The sequence below is a fragment of the Chenopodium album genome, chromosome 12, assembly GCF_948465745.1.
Source record: "Chenopodium album chromosome 12, dcCheAlbu1.1, whole genome shotgun sequence".
NCBI classification, from domain to species: Eukaryota; Viridiplantae; Streptophyta; class Magnoliopsida; order Caryophyllales; family Amaranthaceae; genus Chenopodium; species Chenopodium album.
In genome coordinates this window covers 11,904,221-11,928,542 of record NC_137845.1, presented here as the reverse complement: position 1 = coordinate 11,928,542, position 24,322 = coordinate 11,904,221, and the positions used below count along the sequence as shown (strand labels likewise).

General features: G+C 35.0%; 2 protein-coding genes and 1 pseudogene across 2 annotated transcripts; all 3 read left to right on the top strand.

Moving 5' to 3' along the window:
* The first annotated feature begins 937 nt into the window (after positions 1-937).
* On the top strand, positions 938-2,416 carry LOC145570864 (uncharacterized). Its single transcript, XM_081629989.1, has 2 exons — positions 938-1,483; positions 1,679-2,416. Exons 1-2 carry the CDS (start codon positions 938-940, stop codon positions 2,414-2,416), a joined length of 1,284 nt encoding a protein of 427 aa, XP_081486115.1.
* A 7,964-nt stretch (positions 2,417-10,380) lies between these two features.
* LOC145570862 (glucan endo-1,3-beta-glucosidase 5-like) lies at positions 10,381-15,535 on the top strand (annotated as a pseudogene).
* A 1,324-nt stretch (positions 15,536-16,859) lies between these two features.
* On the top strand, positions 16,860-18,571 carry LOC145572006 (uncharacterized). The gene is made up of 5 exons (XM_081631028.1): positions 16,860-17,100; positions 17,204-17,396; positions 18,003-18,112; positions 18,218-18,284; positions 18,379-18,571. Exons 1-5 carry the CDS (start codon positions 16,879-16,881, stop codon positions 18,531-18,533), a joined length of 747 nt encoding a protein of 248 aa, XP_081487154.1. The 5' UTR covers positions 16,860-16,878; the 3' UTR covers positions 18,534-18,571.
* The last annotated feature ends 5,751 nt before the right edge of the window (positions 18,572-24,322 follow it).

Genomic DNA, 24,322 nt, shown 5'->3' with positions numbered 1-24,322 from the left:
TGTAGAAAAGGTGTATGGAGGTCAGGTTATGTCAAAGGCCTGTTATGTAACTGCTTTGAAAAGTCCGGTCGGTAATGCTACGGTGCCGTGTAACCCAAAAAGAGAAGGTGAGTCGACAGCTCAGGATCTAACTATGAAAAACTTTGATGCAAGACCTGAGGAAACACCAAGGCCGTTACCAGGGGGAGAGACCATCCAAGTCGAATTGCAACCAGGCAACCCGAGTAGAACAGTGAAGGTTGGGGCTGACATGGATATAGATACCAGGTGTAACCTGATAAGCCTGCTACGTGAGAACGCCGATGTCTTTGCGTTCTCGGCAAGTGAAATGCCAGGAATACATCCAGAAGTGATGGAGCACAAGTTGAATGTTGACAGAAAGTTCAGGCCAATAAGGCAGAAGAAGCGCAACTTCTCAACCGAGAAAATAGAAGCAATCCAGGCTGAAGTAAATAAGCTCTTGGCGGCGGGGTTCATTGAACCTTGCACATACCCAGAATAGTTGGCGAATGTAGTAATGGTGAGGAAGCCGACAGGGAAGTGGCGAATGTGTGTAGATTTTACAGATCTGAATAAGGCTTGCCCTAAGGATTGCTACCCACTACCCCGGATAGACAGGCTGGTAGACTCCACCTCAGGTCATGCAATGCTCAGTTTTCTGGACGCATTTTCAGGGTATCATCAAGTCAGCATGCATAAGGCTGACAGGAACAAAACGGCCTTTATAACAGACGTTGGTGTATATTGTTATAAGGCAATGCCGTTTGGGTTGAAAAATGCAGGGGCAACCTACCAGAAATTGGTAGATAAGATTTTTGAGAAACAAAAGGGGCGGAATGTTGAAGTGTATGTGGATGATACGATAGTGAAGAGCAAGGAAAAAGAAAACCATATAACAGATTTGAGAGAAACATTTGAGACCTTAAGAAAATATCAGATGAAGTTAAATCCGGAGAAGTGTGTTTTTGGAGTTAGATCGGGAAAGTTTCTGGGCTTCATGGTCAGTGAACGGGGGATAGATGCGAATCCAGATAAGGTGAATGCGGTACTCCAAATGAAACAACCGAAAACAATCCGTGACATACAACGGTTAACTGGCAGGATGGCAGGGTTAACCAGGTTTATTAGCAAGTCGGCTGATAAGGCACTTCCGTTTTTTATGGTGCTAAGAAAGAACAAGACATTTGAATGGGGAAAAGAACAAAGTGATGCCCTGGAAGTGGTAAGGAATCATCTTAGATCTCTTCCCACAATCGCCAGACCCGAGAAGGGGGAAGTGTTGCAGTTATACATTTCGGCGTCGCCGAAAACGGTAGCAGCCGCTTTATTAGTGGAAAGGAAGAGACAACAACAACCGATTTACTTTGTCAGTCATGTTCTGAATGCGGCAGAACGCAGATATCCAGTGATAGAGAAAATGGCGTTAGCAGTGATAGTAGCCGCCAGAAAATTGAGGCCATACTTTGATGCACATCCGATAGAGGTGCTCACCAACCATCCCTTAGAGAAATCATTGCGCAGAATGGATACATCTGGTAGATTGCTAGCTTGGGCGGTGGAGTTGTCGGAGTATGAAATCAGCTACAAGCCCAGAAAGTCAATAAAGGCTCAAGCGTTATCAGATTTTATAGCTGAAACCACATACACAGATGAAGAAGAGGAGTTGGGAACATGGCAGGTATCAGTTGATGGATCGGCCACAGCAACGGGGGCAGGGGCAGGAATTGTGATAATGGCTCCAGATGGAAACATGTTCGAATATGCCATGAAGTTTAAGTTCAAGGCAACAAATAATGAAGCCGAGTACGAAGCCGCGGTGGCAGGAATGCAACTGTCAATAGCAGCAGAAGCAAAACGGCTGGTTCTGACAACTGATTCTCAGCTGGTATCAAGTCAGTTTAGTGGAGAGTATGAGACTCGAGAGCCGGCAATGGTGAAGTATTTGGAGAAGATGAGGCAGTTAGCAGCTCAACTGCAGTACTTTGAGATCAAATTAGTTCCGAGATTGAAAAATGCTCAAGCAGATGCACTAGCGAGATTGGCAAGTTCAAGTTTTAACGACTTGGAAAGGACAGTTATGGTAGAGGTTTTAAAGCAGAGAAGCATAGATGAAATGTCGGCAGAAGTCTCATGTGTTGATGTGGGGAATCAATGGTACGATAAAATACTGGCATACATCGTTCATGGTGTAGGGCCGACTGATAAAGGGGAGCTGAAAAGATTGCGGAAGGATAGTGTATGGTTCGTTATGTACCAAGGCCAATTATACAGGAGAGGATTTTCACTGCCATTGCAAAGGTGTATAACGGATTTTGAGTCGGCAAGGTTGATAGAAGAATTGCATGAGGGAAGCTGTGGTAACCATCTCGGCGTAAGAGCCTTGTCCAGAGAAGCAATGAGAAGAGGTTACTACTGACCGACAATGAATGCAGACGCAACGGCTTACGTTAAAAGATGTGAGAAGTGTCAAAAGTTTGCCCCAATTATCAACTTACCCCCAAATGATTTAACTCCGATACTAAATCCAATCCCTTTTGCCCAATGGGGGATGGATATAGTAGGCCCGTTCCCATCGGCCACAGGTGGAAGAAAATTTCTGATAGTGGGGGTTGATTACTTCACAAAATGGATAGAGGCAGAACCAGTAACAAAGATTACGGCACCGGAGGTGAAAAAGTTTATATGGAAAAACATCTTCACAAGGTTTGGGTTACCGATGGCGATGGTTTTTGATCATGGAACTCAATTTGACTGTAAGCCAGTCAAGGATCTCTTAATGATGTACAAGGTGAAATTTGCTTACGCAGCAGTATGCCATCCACAATCTAACGGCCAGGCAGAAGCAGCGAACAAACAGATCATAACGGCAATTAAGAAGAAGATCGAAGATGCAAAAGGTTTGTGGGGAGATTTGATACTAGAGATATTGTGGGCAAACAGGACAACAATAAAAGAAGCCACAGGTGAATCACCTTATACTCTAGTTTTTGGCACGGAGGCGGTCATACCAGCAGAAGTCGGGTTGCCAACATTTAGGATACAACATTACTGCGAAGACCAAAATGATTTACTCCTACGACATCAGCTAGATTTCTTGCCAGAGCTAAGAGAAAAGGCAGCAGTTAAGTCAGCTGCGTTTAAAGAAAGGATGTCAAGGGCCTACAACAAAAGAGTATCTTATCGGCCGTTAAGTAAAGGAGATCTGGTACTACGAAGAACAGCAGCAACCGGAAAAAGGAATGAAGATGGAAAGCTGACCGCAGGATGGGAAGGACCTTATCGGATTAGAGACGTTGTTGTCCAAGGATCGTTTTATCTGGAAACTTTGGATGGGACACCCCTAAAGAATGTATGGAACTCAGCTGTACTGAAGAAATACTATGTGTAATATACAATTTTTATATGAAGCTGGTATCAATAAAGATATCGGTGATGAATGAAAAAGTATTCAGACAATGTGTATTGAAACAGGCATCCTCCATCTAACAGAACACCGTTAAATGGGACGGACAGCTCAAAACCGCTTCCATGAAGCTAACAGTTATACAACCTGATCAGTTGTATACGTTAACTCATGAGGTTGCTGGTTCAAAATATAATACCGGCCAAATCAATTCGAGTGTACGCCGACTTGAGGCATAACTCAGAATGTGATCGCCGAAGGGTACCTAACTGGCTGAAAACAAAGCAGTAGGTGACCGCTGTTGTAATCTGAATAGGGTACCGGCCAAATCAATTCGAGTATACGCCGATTTGAGGCATAGCTCAGAATGTGATCGCCGAAGGGTACCTAGCTGGCCGAAATAACAAAGCAGTAGGTGACCAATATTATAATCTGAACGCCTCAGTATGCATAGCTCAAAATCGAACTATGCACACTGGGGGGGATAAGGAATGATATGGTACTTGTGATATCCATAGTACGCTAGTAATTTTTAACACAATTCTTCAAAAGTCCAGGGCTGTTTCCGGTTGGAAGTTGCTTGGAAGCTGTCGGATTTTAGATAAATTATCTTTTATATGCTAAAATTTGCGAGATAATGTAGTTGTCAAATTCGTTGTTAAAGCAAGTAGATTAGAAAGTGATAAGCAGAGAACAACACAGTTGCGATAAGGTGCAAAAATTTACGGACATTAGACAGCGAAAATAAAAATAAGTTTGCATAGCAGGTAAAGTTGAAAATCGACAGGCATCACCACAAAAAGGGGTATATGCCGATAAAACAGCATTGTCGAAAATAAATGTTAACACAAAAGACAATAAAAAGTTACAGCTGATAAGGCCCAATAATACAAGACCCACAAGAAGATGTCGGTGATGACTGCCCGCCCCTTCAAACCTGTGCATTCTGGCACTGGGGAATCCAAAATGCTGGGATCTTTAGGGCCGTCATCAGCACTTGGCGCCAGATTGTACAAATCCTCTTCAGAGAATTGCTGCGCCTCAAAGCCGGAAGGGGTCCTGTAGGCTTCCTCATCGAAAGCCTTCTCGACCTTGGCCCAATCGTCCTTCTTCCAACCGGCGGCGTGGGCAACGCATCTCTGAGCGGCAGTCCAACCTCCATCAAAACGATCCTGGAGTTTGGAGCAGAACTCGTTGGAGGCTAGGTAACGGCCAACCGCTCTCTGGCGGATACCAGGTTTGTCGGCTTCCATTTTTTGAACCTTTTCTTCAAGGCTCTTGATTTCGACTCTGGCATCCTTTAGATCTCTTTCAATTGAGGGAAGCTGCTCAATGGCCTTATTTTTCTCAGCGATCTGAGTCTTTAAGCTCTGTACCTCTAGCTCGAGGTTGGCGACCCTCCCCGCCTTGATCTTCAGCTCCGACATCTCTTTGTCGTCCTTCTCTTTTATTTTCTTCAAGTCATCCAAAGCTTTTTCAGCATTTTTGATGACTTCCTGCATGACACTTTCGCTGACGGAGGCTTGATGATATTTCTCCTGATAGAAACGATACATCTCAACCAGCTCGGTGCCAGACATGACGGCCTACAAAATAGATACATTGTGAAAATAGGGAAACTGAGAACGCAACATAAAATAAAAAATAATAATAAAAAAATAATAAATAATAATATATATATACCTTCATCATGTTATGCATATGAGCAGCAGCAAGGGGGCCGATTGGACCAGCAGGTCTGTCCATCGGCAGCGTCAGGTTGCTCAAGAGCCGATAACAAAGATTCCCACCTTGCGCTGGGTCATCGGTAATCATAGATTCATTCCGGCCGACGTCCATAGCAGGTTGCCAACGGTCACTGGAATGGCCAGGAGGGACGGCAAACCCCTTCAAAACTTCATCTGGAAACCTTCCAGAGACGCGTTCAATCCATTGGTTGGATCGATAAGTCAGGGCTGGGACGCTGGAATCTGACCCAACCGTCGTAGGAGCAATTACGGTGGTAGCCTGAGGTTGGCGAGGGGATTCAGCAGAAGTGAGATCTTCGATCTCAACACCCTGAATAATCTTCTTCACAATAGCCTCAGGGCTTTTAGCTTTGTTGGCAATCGGGGTCTTCTCGGACACCGAATTATCTTTTTTCTTCTCGGCACGCCCTTCAGGTTGCCTAGGGCTGGAGATCACAATTCCACCCCGCCGATTGGCTAGTGGTGTTAACTTTCTTTTGTTGGCATTATCATCAGCCATGATCTCAGCTCTTCTTTTAGCACTGATAGCCGGAGCACGGCTGCAAATAGAAGCAAGGGTATCGTAGGGGCTACAAGCTTTGGGGCAGCGCCTGATAACCCTTTTCCCGTCAGAAGATAGGCCGAGTTGTTTGTTGTCCAACTTGTCAATACCTGGGAACAAGGAATGTAAGTTCAATCAGTCAGATGTAGATAATCTTTAAAAAAAAAGAGGAAAGAAAAACAAGGAAGAGAAATTTGGATGTTAAGTTGGCTATACCATGATCGTCAGTCCAACACAGACCGACACGAGATAACGGCGCGTTGCCCAGAATGTAACTTACATTCGGCACCCACACCGCAGGAACAATACGGACCTTGCCGTCACCCTCATCAAACTCAGAGACGTCAAAATGATTAACGGCTCTCTCTTCATGCTTTCCAAGATCCCTCTCAGGGATTGATTCAAAACGGGGATGAGGTCGAAAAAAGGTTCTTCTTAGAGGATAGTCCTCAAGAACTGACATGAAGAAGAACCTCACTTGCCATCCCTTACAACTTGTCAGTTTTGGGTGGACGGTGTATTTGCGAGGTTGAGTATACAAAGACCACCACCCATCCGACTGACCGTCTCTTTTCAAAGTAATCAGTCGCCTAAAAGCGTTAAGGGTTAGGGGATAGTTTCGGTATAACATGACCCAGATGGTAGCAATAACGGCCCGGATAGTAGGAGGAGTAACCTGAACTAAACAAACGTTCCAGGCTTTTAAGATTTTTGCCACAAAGGGGTGTAAAGGAAAACGGAGGCCGAAGTCTAAATGCTTCATGTAAACGGCCACAGAACCTGCTGGGCAGTCTAACACCGAGGTTCCAGATGGGGGAACCGACAGCTCATACCCGTCGGGTAGGTTGAAGAATTTCTTAGCACGGTGGCAGTAATCTTTCTCAATTGTCGTTTTCCTAAAGTCATCGCTTATCTTTGCCTTGGCCACTTTTCCATCATTGGCAAGAGTAATAGGTTGACGGAATTCAGCTCCGTCGGTCTCAGAATTATAGCCCTCATCCAGGTTCTCTTCCTGAATAACTTCAGCCGTCAAGTCGACAATGTCGTCCCTACTCTCATTGTTGATACTGTCTTCTTGAGTCTCGTCATCTCCTAAAACCGAGTTGACGGCCGAATCGTGCACTGGAGATGACGGACCTTCCATAGGGTTTGCAGGGATATCATCCGTGGGTCCTTCTTCGGAAGAACTTACAACCTGACCTTGCCCAGGTCTTTTGCTGGATTCAGCTGCCTTGACGGCCTCAGCGGCCTTAGCTGCCTTGGCGGCCTCAGCGGCCTTAGCTGCTTTAGCGGCCTCAGCGGCTTCACGGGCAGCAGCTCGAGGCTGGTAACTGGTACTCTTTACCCTTGGCATGGTGTTTATACCTATATTGCCAACGTTAGTGCCGTATTGATTAAAATAGCGTCTCCCACTAAAGTTGCGTAAGTGATAACGGACACTAACAGGCTCAACGTCAAGAATTTCGGTATCGGCAGGGATATCAGGGTTAGTAGGGTGAAGGGCACTTTCACGATGAGCAATAGTCCTATGTATCATAAAGGCACGTTTTTCTTCTTCAGAAGATAACGTCTCAAATGGATAATCAATATTATCAGAAAGGGAGGATGAATTACCCTGGTTACTACCGGTTTCTTTGCCTAAGGATTGCCTAATTAAACGACGCCTAGCAGTACTAAGGTTAGGGAAATTGTCTTCAACACTATCTTCCGACATTTAATTTAAAAATGAGAAAATAAAACAAAGCATGCAAAATCAAGGGGTTAAGGAACGGCAATACCTTCGACTAAAGTCGCTGATACGATGGACTTAAAGTGACAAGTGACGGAGAAGAAAAGTGCGCTGAATACACTGAGAAGCGTACACCGAGATTAGGAAGAATCCGCTAAATGCGTTTTGTGTTGGAGAGTAATTGATTGAGAGAAATTTGGAAGAAGATGAAAGTGAGGTATAAAAAACGACGGGAGTTTTGATCTAAAAAAAAAAAGAACTGAAGAGTCAGTTGAAAAGAAAGGCGGTTCAGAGATCCAACGGCTCTAAGTCAACAGCCAATTTCAAAAAGCAACGACAGGATTTGTGACACGTGTGTTTATTTTCCCGCTTCAAAAAAAAAAAAATATTTAGGAGATATCTCCTTTAATTTTATAGCAAGTAGACCTTGTCTGCTGTCGGCACACAAGGTCACTTGGGGGGGAAAACGGAATTTTTCGCTCCCAGGTGCTTTTATAGCAAGTAGACCTTGTCTGCTGTCGGCACACAAGGTCACTTGGGGGGGAAAACGGAGTTTTTCGCTCCCAGGTAATTTTATAGCAAGTAGACCTTGTCTGCTGTCGGCACACAAGGTCACTTGGGGGGGAAAACGGAGTTTTTCGCACCCAGGTACTTTTATAGATTTTATAGCAAGTAGACCTTGTCTGCTGTTGGCACACAAGGTCACTTGGGGGGGGAAACGGAGTTTTTCGCTCCCAGGTAATTTTATAGCAAGTAGACCTTGTCTGCTGTCGGCACACAAGGTCACTTGGGGGGGGGAAAACGGAGTTACGGAAATGAATATAGAGCCTAAAAAAAAAGATAATAATATATATATCTTCTCAGCAAAAGAATATAGAGCCTAAAAGAATATGGAAACGAATTGTATGATAAATATATCTGAGTATGGGCCAGGCAAATATAATAAACCACGGCAACGGCTAGGATAACAAATAAGTTAGCCTAAAGTAATGTTTTATTAACACACCACGCTTGTCGGAGAGCAAGAAGTATTGTCCCATGCACTTTCCAACATAAGGTAGAATTTGAAGAATGAGAAGTGAAACCCAAAGTTTGTTTAATTTAGTTTGTTGCCTATGTTAATTGAGAACGATGATGTATGATCATGCGTCCTCACTTGGGGGGCTAATTGTATGGGATGATATCCGAGTATGACCGATATCTCATGAAAACATGCGACCAGGCCTTAAACAGCTATGAGAGGATGCCGATATTAGATGATGCCGATATGTTCCAAGAAGAAGACATGTCGGCCTATTGGAATCCGGCACGTGGCGGCAGAAGCTCGACACTTGGCATAGAAGGCTCTGCATGAATAAAAGCCACCTGTCAAGGTAGATCATTATAAATAGTAGTTAGAATCTCATTAATGAAGGTATTAATTACACTCTTATTCTCTCTCTCTACTTTTTCTCTCTTACTTATCTTCTTCTCTTAAACACCTTCTGACTTTATCATCGGAGTGGTTATCCCCGGATCACCCCGGGGTTAGCTAACTTCTTCTCATTGTGTAGGTTCTCAGCTTGCCGATAGGAGTATCAGGATCTCAGGTCCGAGTTCTTGGGGCAGTTAAGATCAGACTGAAACAGTAATTAATCAAAGTATGTTTCAAAAATATTTACCAAACTTAATTTGACATTTAGGGTTTGACTCTGATAAAGTTTGATGAAAATTCTAGCCTTTTTGATCAACTTTTTTAAGTTGGTTAGCCAAAAAAGTCATTTTAGTGGAAAGACCACAAAGTAGGCATAAATGTCTAAAGATAAAGAAAAGTTAAGGGAATTTTTAATAAAAGATGGTCTTTTAATTTAACTTACATTACTAGAGATCCAATTTTTTTATACCTCAAAACAAAGTCTAAAACCTAAAGAATAAAGATGATTAAGAAAGCTCACACAATCTTTTTGTTCATCAATTAAATAAATTAACTTAACTTAACTTATTACTTGTATTAAAAATGTTATAAAAAAAAAGGAAATAGTCTCGATGGAATCTTGAATAAACCTGATGATATCACATGGGCAATGTGCCAATTCATCTGATCTGTGTAAAATTTTGCTTTTCTCTTTTGCAGGGGTTCCCACCAAAAAGATCTCATATATCTTATATGCTAAAAGTGTTGTCATTTGCATCACAAAAGAATATTTCTGTTGATTAGAGTACATCTAATTAGATTTAATCTACCTAAGATTAGCTCATTAGCAATTTAAAGAGCAGTATTGTTGAATGAAAATTTGAATTTAATTTGCTAACAGCAAGATTTTTTATAAGGCAAACTAAAAAGAACTTATGTTGGAATATTAAAGGTAACCACTCATTTCCCCAAAGCCTTCAAACTTTGACGGACCTTGTTTTAGCCTAGTATATTTCCACTTGGATTCTTTAAAAAAAATCAAAAAATACTGCATCAAAAAAATATTGAGTAACAAAATTCATGTGCTAACATTAGGTTGGGCTGAGCTTTAATTTGTCTGTTGAAAGGCTATTTTGTAGAAGCATTTGGAGTTGGACTGGAAACTCCAACCCTCAAACATGGGCTTTTTTGTTGGGCCAATCCAGGCCACTTTTATAAGGAAGTAATGGCAATTAAACAAATCTCTTCGTATCTTAATTTGTATGCATATACCGATATACGTAGTAATTTAAAATGGTATACACCAAATGAGAAATGACTCAAGTTAAGGGGAGGAAAAGCAATTGTAGTGGATCCATACAAAATTCATAAAATTCTTGTCTACAATGATTACATATGAGAAAGTTGGGACGTTGGGTAGTGATTAGTGAATATCCATGAATACATGATCTTTGTCAAAATATAAACCACACGTCAAATGGACAAGTATTGGACACTTCCTTGTCTTCCTCCATGCAAGATTACCACTTAGAGGTGGGCAATGTGTCGTGCGAGCCGTCGCGGGCCATGCCTCACCCTGCTATAGATGATGGCTCATGTCGTGCCGTGTCTCGTCCTGCCTGGTGGTGGCTCGTGTCGTGTCTCGCCCTGCCTGGTAGTGGCTCGTGTCGTGCTTGCTTCTAGCTTGACGAGTCGTGTCGTGTTGGGCCACCATTTGGCACATCCCAGCCCACGACACGGCCCACGTGCTTGGCGTGCCATATCGGGCCCAATTTTTTTTAAATTGATATATTTAAATATTTTATTAATTTATGTTTTTTTTATTATTATATTATTATTGTTATTTATGTTTTCTTCTTTTTATTATTGGAAAAATTGAAATAAATAATCTCACCTTTGGCTCATCTTCTCAAACTAATCCCACCTTTGCGTATTCCAGAAATAATCCCACCTTTATTCCACATATTCTCAAAATGAGCCTTTTTACTTCTTTATTATCATTTATGTTTTACAGGTAAAAGGCTCGTTTTGAGAATATATGGTATAAAGGTGGGATTATTTTTGAAATACGCAAAGGTGGGATTGTTTTGAGAAGATGAGCCAAAGGTGGGATTATTTGTTTCAATTTTTCCTCTATTATTATAGTCCTTTTACTTCTTTATTATCATTTATGTTATTTTTATTATTAATATATTATAATAGTATATTATATATTATTATAATATATTATAAATAATAATAAAGATGTAAAATAACTATAATTTTAGAAAAAAGATTGAAAGTTAATTTTGTAAATTTTAGAAGAAGTTTAATCCATCATACTTCTATAAAGTCTATAGCATTTTTGGATGAACAAAGGTTAAATGTTAATATTTTTAATTTTAAAAGAAGTTCAATCCATCATACTTCTATAATGTTTATAGCATTTTGGGATGAAAAAAGATTGAAGGTTATTTTTTTTAATTTTAGAAGAAGTTTAATCCATCATACTTCTATAAAGTTTATAGCATTTTGGGATGAAAAAAGTTGAAGGTTAATTTTGTTAATTTTAGAAGAAGTTTAATCTGTCATACTTCTATAAAGTTTATAGCATTTTGGGATAAAAAATATTAAAGGTTATTTTTTTTTTTTTAATTTTAGAAGATATTTCAATCCATCATACTTCTTTAAAGTTTATAGCATTTTGGGATAAAAAATATTAAAGGTTATTTTTTTTTTTAATTTTAGATGAATTTCAATCCATCATACTTCTTTAAAATTTATAGCATTTTGGAATGAAAAAAGATTTAAGGTTAATTTTTTTTTAATTTTAGAAGAAGTTCAATCCATCATACTTTTATAAAGTTTATAGCATTTTGGGATGAAATAATTCATTTAATGAAATACACTTTCACTTCCATTAAGTCCATCTACTTTCACTCTTATGACCTTCTAAACTTCTTCCTTAGAAATAGTAGAGTTTTTGATGCATTAAAACCACCACTAAACTCTCAAACCTATCTTCTCATAATCCTTAATTATCTTTAATCTATCTTCTCTCTATATAAAAATGGGGTATCGGATAATAAAATTATTTCTAATAGTATTTACACTACTATTATTAATGTATAATGAGAAGACAAATTTGGAATTAATTGGGGAGCAAACACATTGGGTGGACTGCTGCCTAAGAAGTCAATAGAATTATTGAAAAATAATCAGATACAAAAATTCAAGTTGTTTGACGTTGAGCATGATATCCTCCAAGCTCTACGAGGAAGCGATATTGAGGTGATGGTTGGCATCCTCAACAACATGCTCATCCGCCTTCTTCTCATGCAGCTCATTCTTGGGTTCACCGCAACCTTAGCGCCTATCTCCGCAGCAAAGATCCTGCTGATATTAGGTATGACTATCAATCTTCATTACCTACTTTATACGTAGCTATTTTGTTGATTAAAACATCTTTCAAAAATTAATAATGCAAGTATACATATTAAATAAAAATGAACTTTATGGTTTCTCTATATTATACGTAAATATTATATTGGTTAAAACATCTCTTAATAATATAATGATAGTACTCCAAAAGAGGTTTGATTTTGACTCGTAGACACATTCTATCATGATGCGTTTATTAATTGTTTATTACCAGCATAGTGGAATTGACTTTGAATTTCAATTGCAAATTTAATCTCTTTATATTTTACATGCAACAACATTGTAACATATCACCCGATTCCAAAAGACCTTGGGATCGATTCTCATCACCCGTCCTTGTGACTCTCTAAACAATAAAAAACATTGTAACATATCATACTAGGATAGTTTCTCTTATATATATATATCTGTATATTTTTTTTTTAGATATGCAGCTGTTTGAAATGAGCCATTTCTAAAGAGCTACTCAAACCAATATATAACCCATGTCGTGCCTGCCCTTCTATACCTCCAATGGTCATTGGTTAGGAAAAAGCTTGACGACTCCATCAAGCTTAGCTTGTAGTATTACTATGCAATGCAGACACATATGGTGCAAACCTCCCATCTTATAGAGTATTTAGACCTGAGTTGGTTCAAGTTATGACTCAACTAGTGTCTTTCCTAGTGGCCCACAGTTATCCATTTGTGGGGAACATTTACTAATTATTTATAGCTAGACTCTAGTCTAGGCATCTTCCCCTACACCCCTCCCTAAACACATCATTTAACACCCCTTCCCCCATATATCTACTTTCATAGTTTCTGCAGTACTACACCCCCACAATGAAGCTTACTATTACTCCCTACAATCCCAAAAAATTTCAGTAACTTCCCCTACCCCACAAATACAAAAAAAAAATTCATCTTTATCTCTCTTTATTTTCCCTCTCCATTATCTCTCTCATCTAAGCTCTAAAACTTCAACCATGGCGGACATTAGAGACGAAGTCAAACAACCGAAGCGAATTTTACCGAAAAAAACTAGCGAAAATCAAAAGAGTAAGTATAAATGTTCATATAAACAACAAAAAAAAAACCAGTCAATAATAACATTCTTTTTTGTCACTGCAATAATAAAATGATGTAATAAATAAACATATATATCCAATAGCAACAATGTTCAATTATAATGACGCATTTGATCAATTAGAGTAAAGTTACCATAGAGTATATATAAATGAATATTTATCTTTACATAACTGAACATTATAATGACACAGTATAATAACAAATAATAAAATATATTCACTAGCTAAAAGCCTAAAAAGTATATGAGCAACTACAAAACAATTATAATCATTAAAATTCACATGTAAACACAAATTTTCATGCATATACAACTACAATAAACATGTTATTTACTACTGAACACAAATATAATTCTAAAATGAACATTTACTATTACAAAAGTGAGCATTGTTTTAACTATAATTGTTTATATACAACACATAAAACTGGTAAAAACAATCGAATGAAAAAATTATTAATAACTATCAAAGCTCATATAAGATGCACATAATTGGAAAAAATAGAATATTAAAATGAAAGTAAATAAGAGCGATAACTAGAATTGAAATTAAATGAACATTATTACGACAAAGCAAATATTAAAATATATTCACTAGTTAAAATGTATATGAGTGTTTACAAAACAATGAAAATAATTGAAATTCACATGTACAACATATATATTCAAATACAACTACAATAAACATATACAAGTAGTTTACTACATAAAAAATACATTAAACATAAATGAACATTTACTATTACAAAAGTGATCATTATTTTAACTAAGATTATTTTTATACGACGCACATAGTTGGTAAAAATAATCGATTAGCAAAATTAGAAAAACAATAGATACTCATATGAAACTCACAAAACTGGAAAAACAACTATTAGATAAACATTACAATAAAAAATACAAAAAAAAAATAACAATCGAATTAGAAGAAGAATACAACCTAGATTATTAATCAACTAATAACAACAATAACAATACCAAAAGCAAAGCATTATCAAAATTAAAATCAATACAACAACATTATGAAATCAAAACATTATAATCGTACAATTATAATCGTAAGACAAAGCATTATCAAAATCAATTGACTAATTATCATTAAAAGTATGAATTACTTACATTGATCTCCATGAAAGAAGAACGAGAAAATTGAAAAACAATAAAAAAAAAAAGGAGAGAGAAAATGATATTAGTGAAAAGAGGAGAGAGAAAATAAAATTAGTGACAAAGAGGAGAGAGAAAATGAAGCAAATGAAGTCTGTAAAAATGTCTATATAGTATATACACTACTTGTTTGAATGAACAGTAAAGAAGGAAAGAGAAAAAAAAGGAAAAAAACAAAAAACATGCAAAATGTGCTAGTTGATAAAACGACGTAGTATAGAAAGGGGGTGTAGGGAAAGCTAGGGAAAAATTTGTAGAACATTTACCCCTTCTTGAGTGTTACGATGGATCCAAATTTTCCATTGGATTACGCTTTTTTTTAAAGGCACAGACCACCCGGTAATCGACGGGTCAAATACATATACCAACGCCTTTGATGGGAATTATGACACATTAGTCTCGGCCCTTTACAACATTGGATTTGGTGATGTTCCGGTAATCATTAGGGAGGTGCAGTGGGTTGGCCTACGGATGGGGTAGCTAGATAGAGCAAACGCCAAAGTTGCTAGGTCTTTCAATCAAGGCCTAATCAATCACATATTAATTGGCAAAGGAACACATTTAAGACCTAATGTGCCACCTATATGGTTTTGTATTTTTTTTGGTTTGTTCGACAAGGGTCAAAAGAGTGTTTCGCCCGGTAACTTCGAAAGGCATTGGGGAATTTTCACATTTGACGAGCAGGTGAAGTATGAACTAGACCATGGTTTAGGAGGTGGACAATTACAAAGCGCTAAGGATGTTAAGTATCTTCCTCTTAAATGGTGCATTGCAAACCCTACTGATTGCACTTTGCTAGAGTCAGGATGCTCGTGTAGTGGAATTGGAAAAATGAAGAGCTTGTCAGATGCATTCAACAATCTATATCAATTTGGCTACCACGAAGATAAAATTGCATGCTACTTTAATGGTCTTGGGATATTTACAAATCAAGATCCTTCTGTTGAGGGTTGCAAGTTTCCCACTGTTGTTTCTGAAGCTACTCCATTCATTTCTACAAGAGTATCAACTATAGTCATTATATTTTTAGTAGGTATTATTATATATCACTTGACTTATCTCTCTTAGGTTGATCATTAAGTGGCACATTATAATACCATGTAAAATATTATTGATCATGTTTTTAGCTTTATAAGGTTGTAAAATTACTCTATATTTTTGAAATTCTCTTTGTCAACATTATTAGTAATTTACTTTAACAAAAAGAGGCTATAATTTGTGTAACAAGCACATTTTACAATAATATGTGTTTTTGTCGCCATATTGCATAATAAAATTGAAGGGGTGTATTTCATAACAAATCTCCCAAAATTGTAATTAAGTGTAAAACATAGTACACTTGTCCACATTAAGGTGCTAAAAGCCTAGATTACAAGGTGCAAAAACAGTCAATCCATTGAGCTGTGCTATTAATACTCCAACAGTCCAATTAGCTTTTTAGTTTTGTTATCAAGGACTGTCAACTAGTTAATCAAAAGTTGCAAGGAATCATATAGACATTTTGTCGTCTCAATATTACATAATTAGAAATTGATATATATGTTAGTTAAGCATTGTGAGATCTCGTAAATTTCGTTTCAAAAAATATTTTCACAATACCCTTTGAAAGCCCCGGGCCCGGATGGTATGTGTCCTTTATTTTTCCAAACTTATTGGCATATTGTTGGTCCTTCTGTGTTGCCTCTTGTGTTGGGTGTGCTTCGTGGTGATGTTATTCCTAGAGAGACAAATAAAACATTTATTGTTTTAATACCGGATAAAATGTCGGAGTTTCGCCCGATTAGTTTGTGTAATGTGGTGTATAAGTTGATCACTAAGGTGTTAGTCAATCGTCTAAAATTATTTCTCTCTAATATTACTTCCCTGAATCAAAGTGCATTTACTCCGGGGAGATTAATTACAGATAACATTTTAGTTGCTTTTGAGGTGTTTCATCACATGAAAAATTCCGCGGGTTTCGGAGGGTCATTAGCTTTGAAGCTAGATATGGCTAAAGCTGTTATGAGACACTTAAAATTGGAAGCACAAGTTTAAAGTTTCATTGACTTCCATCTCTTTTTAACTTCAGCTAGATTGGATTTCTTTATTCTAATGAGTGTATATTATTAAGTGTATAATGTAGATTGATATCTATAGTTTGAATGTAACACACTTTGTGCACACAATTTCATTGCTCAAAGACGTTGGGCAAGGTAAGACAAATCCCATTATCAAATTATCACTTGTGGAAATTAAACCTTCAATTTCATGGTTAGAATGTACGCTTTTTTTCAGTAGAACAAACTTAGCTCATCTTAGTGATTGAAAACTACTGAGGATTTATCTTCAATTCTTTACTCCGATATGATAATATCTCACCATCTCCCCCATAATTAAAAAAATAAAAAACATAACCACAGCGCGGGAACACAATGTTGTGCTTGCGTAGTAAGCTCATACTATCCCCATTTTCTCTCAGGACTTTCATCGAACACCTTCCGTACCACAAACCCAACTCTTTCAAATTCACTGCAAACACCCGCAAATCCCTAATTACTGCAACACCCATCAATTCTTCTCACTTTGAAACCCTAAATTCTAATCAAAAACACCAGATTTCTCTATATGTTGATACCCTTCTTGAATGGAATCAGGTCCCTTTTCTCCCTCTTTCTTCTTCAATGTTCAATGTGTTGCTGAATTAGTATTAATTTTTTTGTTTTTGTGATTGAATTGTGTCTTAATTTTTCATTACAGAAAATGAATTTAACTGCTGTTACAGAGAGGAGTGACGTAATGGAAAGGCACATTGAAGATTCACTCGCAATTCTTCCGCCTATTAACGAGTCTTACACTTCACATTGTGGTTCTTCGTGTGAAAGTTTGAGTCTTGTTGATGTTGGAACCGGTGTCGGGCTTCCGGGTTTGATCTTAGCCATTGCTTGCCCAGGTATTTGTTAATTTTTACTTACAATTATAAATTGTTGTGAAATTTGTGGAAATTAATGAGCTATCTTAGTGCTTACTTAAATTTCTCTCATGTAAAGTTTAATTGGTGTAAGGAATGCTACGAATGGAGTATGTAGCCGCCTAACCGGCAAACCCGAATACATGATTTGAATTTTAACCAAGGCATATTGCATATGGTCATCATGTATTTATGTTGTATATATAAGGAGTTAGATACTTAGATTATAAGTTCATTGTTTTCAGAGTGATTGTTCTAGTCGGTCTCTCAATTTCATCTTTGAAACATATTTAAATACTTTGGTTTTGTTGGTATGAGACTATGAGTTGCTACTATTAGAATTTCATAAATTATTAGTTTTCATACATTGGTAGAAAATTATGTCACAGTTTTGTAAGTTTAATGCTGAAAGTCAAACCATAGAATCACCTGAGTTCCTACACAATAATGGATGGGTTATAGCTACTAGGAAATGTTATTGTGCTAGACTGATGCTGATTTGAATGCCAACCAGTGTTGGATTTTGATTAGTCGTATTATGTGTTTTGTCTTATTACATTTTGATTTAGCAGTGTTACTAATGTATAGGTTGGAAGGTTACACTTCTAGAGTCAATGAACAAGCGTTGCTTATTCTTGGAGCACGCAATTAATGTAACTGGTGTGTCCAACGTGAAAGTAATTCGTGACAGGGCTGAGGTATTTCTTTCGTAATTTCTTAGTGTTCTTTTAAAGATATGGGCATGTGTGATTGATTGATTTACTTCTTTATTTGTACACTAAATATCCTTGGTTATAGGGCAGAATTTTGGACACACATTGGAGTTCAGAGAATCATTCGATATAGCTGTTGCAGAACTGAGAGTTCTAGGTGCTGATTAGGCTCTTTATTATAGCTGTTTATTACAATTGTGAAGCTCTTTATATCTTCTCATGCAATGTTTTGATTTTCTTTTAATGGTCAGCTGAGTATTGTATTCCTTTGGTTCGTATGGGTGGTCTGTTCGTAGCTGCAAAGGGTCATGACCCTAAGGTATCCAATGTTTCTTTCGCTTATATAGCCCTATTATTAATATTTTTGTTAGTTAATCCTTTTCATAATATGGTGTGCTACTCTTGACTCAGGCAATAGCTCCTTTCTCTAGGATAGGGAAGTGAGCTAAGTATATAACTATGCTCACAAAGTTTTCTAAAATAATCTCTATGTAAAAGGACTGCAACATTCAATGCTTTTGTTGAGTATGTTAGCATGTGACTGTTACTGCTGTTACCACTTACCAAACAAAATGAAAATGAAGTATATATCCAATGCTGGTAATCTTAAGATAAGACTATCCAGTAAAGCCAATTATCAAAATTACTTCTCAAGAGCTATAGATGTTATGAACACTAAAATTTCAGATAGATGACTGGCTTTACTGAATATAGATTAGAAGGGTTAAATCATTGTGGAAGCAAAAGAAAATCTGCATCTATATTACAGTAGTATGTAGGCAGGAAGACCTTGCTACATAGTTTTATACCATTTTAAGTGAAACATATGATGGAATTTAGAGATGGATATGCTATTCATATTTTATAGTTCATATATGAGCATCTACCTGTAAAAATATGCCATTTATATTAAAAAATAATGTTCATTTGTAGATACATATATGAACATATATGAAATACATACTGAACATTTCATTTTTTTTCTTCATATAAACTGATATACAAGAACAATCTACATTGTAGTGATGTGTCATTTAAAGTGGCATAGCAATGCGGATAACACAAACTGTGAAGTTTACATTATGAAACACGTGGAAACATTCACCGGTGATCAAAATAAAAATGGATTTGTGACTTAAACCCAAACAATGTAAGTCCAATAAATGTTCATTTACTTAAAATATTTTGTTCATTCATATATTATTAAATAACAATTAACATTATTATTCAATTTTATCAACAGGTAGACCAAATCAGGAAGCTGAGGATGCAATACACAACTTAACTAATGTTTTTGAAGAAAACACTAAATGTAGGATCGACAGAAGATTATCAAGAAAATTTACAAAAGTGTAGTATTACATGTTCATTTATAAATTAATATATGTTCATTTATACAAAGATATATGTTCTTATATATGGTCAATAGGACTTATAGATTTTACTCGCTTAAGAATCTTTATTTGGTATTTTTCTGTTTTTTTAATAGAATTTGATATTTCTTTTTTTTTTTAATATTGTACGTTAAATAGTATTTCTTTTTTAACATATAACAACTCGGTGTTTTGTATCTATGAAATGTGCATTTGCAAATAATATACATGACTAACAATATTAAGGTTGACATACAACATTGCTTAATAGAAACACAACCTTAGATCCATTACATGATAAAAATATAAAATTCAGTCTCATGAAACTAGTAGTTTTAAAGCTATGGTTTCCTAATGTACTCCCTCATTTACCATTACTAGCTAGTGAACCTCTTAGCTACATTTGTATCAAAAAAAGGCTAAGAACTTATCATACTTAATAGAAGCCTGTCCTAAACCACCTCTAACACTTCTTAGAACTAAACACTAGTAGTAGCTTCAACAATTCTTGAAACACTTTTAGCAACTTGAACATTTGTTGAAGCACTAGAAGCAGCGTGAACATTTCTTGAAACAATAAGAGCAGCTTGAACATTTCTGATACCAACTGCAATAATTATAATAAACAAATCTAATACCAATAATGTTCACTTATATAAAAACATTTGATCAATTAGAACAAAGTTACAATACATTATTATTATATTAAAAAACATATATATCTACATAAATGATCATTTATCAATACATAACTGAACATCTTTATAACACTACAGATTAGCATATAATAAAATTTGTTCATTATTTAAAAGGCATATGAACAAATGTAAACCAATGATCACTTTCAGAAACTTAAATATTCACTTGTAGAATATTAGTAAAACTAAATGACTCTTTACAAAAACTTAATGATCACTTTTATAAACTAAATAATCAGTTTTACAAACTTAAATATTCACTTACAAAAAATTTTCATTAAATATTTCAATAAGAAATATAGTACTTAATAGCAAAAGGATAAAGGTATTATTTTGAATATTAGGTGCCACTTGAGCAGTTGTAGGAATTTGTACATTGAAACAGCAGGAACAACTTGATCATTGGCTTGAACACCTATTATAATTGAAATTTGAACATTTCTAGGAACTCTAAGAGGGACTTCAGGAACTTGAGCATTCTTTTGAATACTAGGAGCATTTGTTGCAGCACTAGGAGGAACTTGCTTCTTCTTAGAACAAATAAATCTTTTTATACATAATAAACGTCTCTTCATCGCCTCTTACACTTTACAACTCTAACTCCAAAACCTTTAATTTCATAAATGCGTATTCGTTATACATTTCATAAGTTTTCTTCTTCAGATTTAAATTGTTTCCCCACTAAATCAGGCTTACTTGTTTCTTCAAGAATAATAACATTCTTTTTTGTCACTACAATAATAAAATGATGTAATAAATAAACATATATATCCAATAGCAATAATGTTCAATTATAATGACGCATTTGATCAATTAGAGAAAAGTTACCATAGAGTATATATAAATGAATATTTATCTTTACATAACTGAACATTATAATGACACAGTATAATAACAAATAATAAAATATATTCACTAGCTAAAAGCCTAAAAAGTATATGAGCAACTACAAAACAATTATAATCATTAAAATTCACATGTAAACACAAATTTTCATGCATATACAACTACAATAAACATGTTATTTACTACTGAACACAAATATAATTCTAAAATGAACATTTACTATTACAAAAGTGAGCATTGTTTTAACTATAATTGTTTATATACAACACATAAAACTGGTAAAAACAATCGAATGAAAAAATTATTAATAACTATCAAAGCTCATATAAGATGCACATAACTGGAAAAAATAGAATATTAAAATGAAAGTAAATAAGAGCGATAACTAGAATTGAAATTAAATGAACATTATTACGACAAAGCAAATATTAAAATATATTCACTAGTTAAAATGTATATGAGTGTTTACAAAACAATGAAAATAATTGAAATTCACATGTACAACATATATATTCAAATACAACTACAATAAACATATACAAGTAGTTTACTACATAAAAAATACATTAAACATAAATGAACATTTACTATTACAAAAGTGATCATTATTTTAACTAAGATTATTTTTATACGACGCACATAGTTGGTAAAAATAATCGATTAGCAAAATTAGAAAAACAATAGATACTCATATGAAACTCACAAAACTGGAAAAAACAACTATTAGATAATAACATTACAATAAAAAATACAAAAAAAAAATAACAATCGAATTAGAAGAAGAATACAACCTAGATTATTAATCAACTAATAACAACAATAACAATACCAAAAGCAAAGCATTATCAAAATTAAAGTCAATACATCAACATTATGAAATCAAAACATTATAATCGTACAATTATAATCGTAAGACAAAGCATTATCAAAATCAATTGACTAATTATCATTAAAGTATGAATTACTTACATTGATTTCCATGAAAGAAGAGCGAGAAAATTGAAAAACAATAAAAAAAAAAAAAAGGAGAGAGAAAATGATATTAGTGAAAAGAGGAGAGAGAAAATAAAATTAGTGACAAAGAGGAGAGAGAAAATGAAGCAAATGAAGTCTGTAAAAATGTCTATATAGTATATACACTACTTGTTTGAATGAACAGTAAAGAAGGAAAGGGAAAAAAAGGAAAAAAACAAAAAACATGCAAAATGTGCTAGTTGATAAAACGACGTAGTATAGAAAGGGGGTGTAGGGAAAGCTACATACACTAGTATCTGGGGAAAAATTTGTACAAACACAACGGCTTCTTTTTTCAAGAACACGAGTGGGCCCACTTGGAGTTATGTACATGTCATGAACTCATGATGCTTGGGTTGTGATTCATTATGGGCCCACTTTTCTTGCTGTTTAGTGCCTCTCGCACTTACAACAACACTTCACTCTCTCTCTCCTCCCACCACCATTTCCAAAAAAAAAATTAATAATTAAAAAAAATTTAACTTATGAAAAATTATAATGTTAATAAATTCGAATATCCTACCAAAGTTCATGTTTTAAGAGTATCCTATATATGTTCACTAACTATATATGTTCACTAATGTACTTCTTTTGAAACATGACATTGCATGTATAATAAGTCCATAATTTTAAATTATCCTACAAATCCAATAAGAACTTGATTCTAAATATTCCTTCAAAAAAAACTTGATTCTAAATATTTGATAAATAATTGATGAATCACTTATTTAATTACGCATGCAAAACTAGCAATGTTTTTTTTTATAGGGCCTCCTAATCTTTATTTGGGTATCCTCAATACATTAGGGTATTGATAATGGAAATATTAATATATTCAATTACTCTAACGGCCTGTTATCTTCAGCTTAATTTCGGTTAGTTCAGCTCAGTTTAGTTCACTTCAGCTCAGTTTACTTTAGTTCAGTTCAGTTCAGCTCAGCTCAGTTCAGTTTAGTTCAGTTCAGTTTAGTCGAGCTTAGCTCAACTCAGTAAATGAGAATATCCCCTAAGGAAATGTTGCCTTTTCAATTACGGTTTAGGGTTTAGGATGAATCAACTCTTCATTGAGGATTTTACTCTTTAGAGTTAATCAACTCTTTGATGAAGTTTTTTGGAATATGTAAAAGAATTTCGATTTGCATGAATGTATTATTTGTATAACTTTTCTTATTTTTATATATTATTTATTTATGTCTTAATGAGATTATGCACACACCGTACTACATTTATGTTCTTTTCACATGCGAAATAATACGTTCCTTGTAATTAAATAAAATCAAATTAAATAAGGGTATAAAAAAATAATCTAAATATTATATAAGAATATAAAAAAATTTGTATCATGTATTTCCTTTGAATATAATTCCGTATTTTGTATTTTAAAGAAAAATCCATATAAACATATGTATTTATATGTATAAATAAATCCGTATAAATCTGTATTTCCTTTGAATATTAAGCGTTAAACCCTTATTTAATTTTATTTTATAATCCGTATAAAAAATCCGTGTAATAATATGTATCTATACGTATAAATATATCATGTATCTTCAAGAAATTATGTATTGTGTATTCATAAAATAATTCCGTATGTTTCTTAAAATAGTAAAAAACCAGATGTAAGCCCGTGCGATGCACGTTCTAGTAAAACATTCTAATTAATTTAAAATTTTGTATATTTATGAAGATCATTCATTAAATATATGGATAAAATTCCTAATATCATAAGATATTTTTTAACACTAAATTTATCTTTTGTTGTTTTATTTATTTTATGTGACGCTTGAATTTAAAATTCCAAACCTTATTCACTAATTTTGCTTATGTGACAATTTAAATTTTTAATTCAAAAAAGAAATGACAAATCTCGTTTTTTTTTATTGATCAAAATAAGTCTTTTGCCTATGCGTTTATTTAATATACTCGTTCTGTTTAAAATGTTAGTCTCATTTATAATCGTTTAACTATTTAAAATTATGGGAAATAAGTCATATGAGATTTAGTTTTATTCGTCTTGATGAATACATTATTAAAATCGAACTTTTATAATATTTGTTAGGGAGAGATTAAAAATACGTAGTATTTTCCATCAAAATTTTGCATCCATATATGTAAAAAAGATATTACTTAGTTTTTTTTTTAATTTAAATTTTAATTATTCTCTATTTGTAAAGTCAAACTTTTACAATATTTTCTAGGGAGAGATTAAAGATATTTGCGATTAAAAATTTGCATCCATATATGTAAAAAGATAATTATTACTT

Excerpts from the sequence above, each read along its gene's own strand:
- LOC145572006 (XM_081631028.1), top strand. The coding sequence starts at position 16,879 with ATGTTGTGCTTGCGTAGTAAGCTCATACTATCCCCATTTTCTCTCAGG. Across the intron at positions 17,101-17,203 it reads CCCTTCTTGAATGGAATCAG|AAAATGAATTTAACTGCTGT; the intron begins GTCCCTTTTCTC and ends TTTTCATTACAG. Across the intron at positions 18,113-18,217 it reads TAATTCGTGACAGGGCTGAG|AATTTTGGACACACATTGGA; the intron begins GTATTTCTTTCG and ends GTTATAGGGCAG.
- LOC145570864 (XM_081629989.1), top strand. The coding sequence starts at position 938 with ATGAAGTTAAATCCGGAGAAGTGTGTTTTTGGAGTTAGATCGGGAAAG. Across the intron at positions 1,484-1,678 it reads TTGATGCACATCCGATAGAG|GTATCAGTTGATGGATCGGC; the intron begins GTGCTCACCAAC and ends GGAACATGGCAG.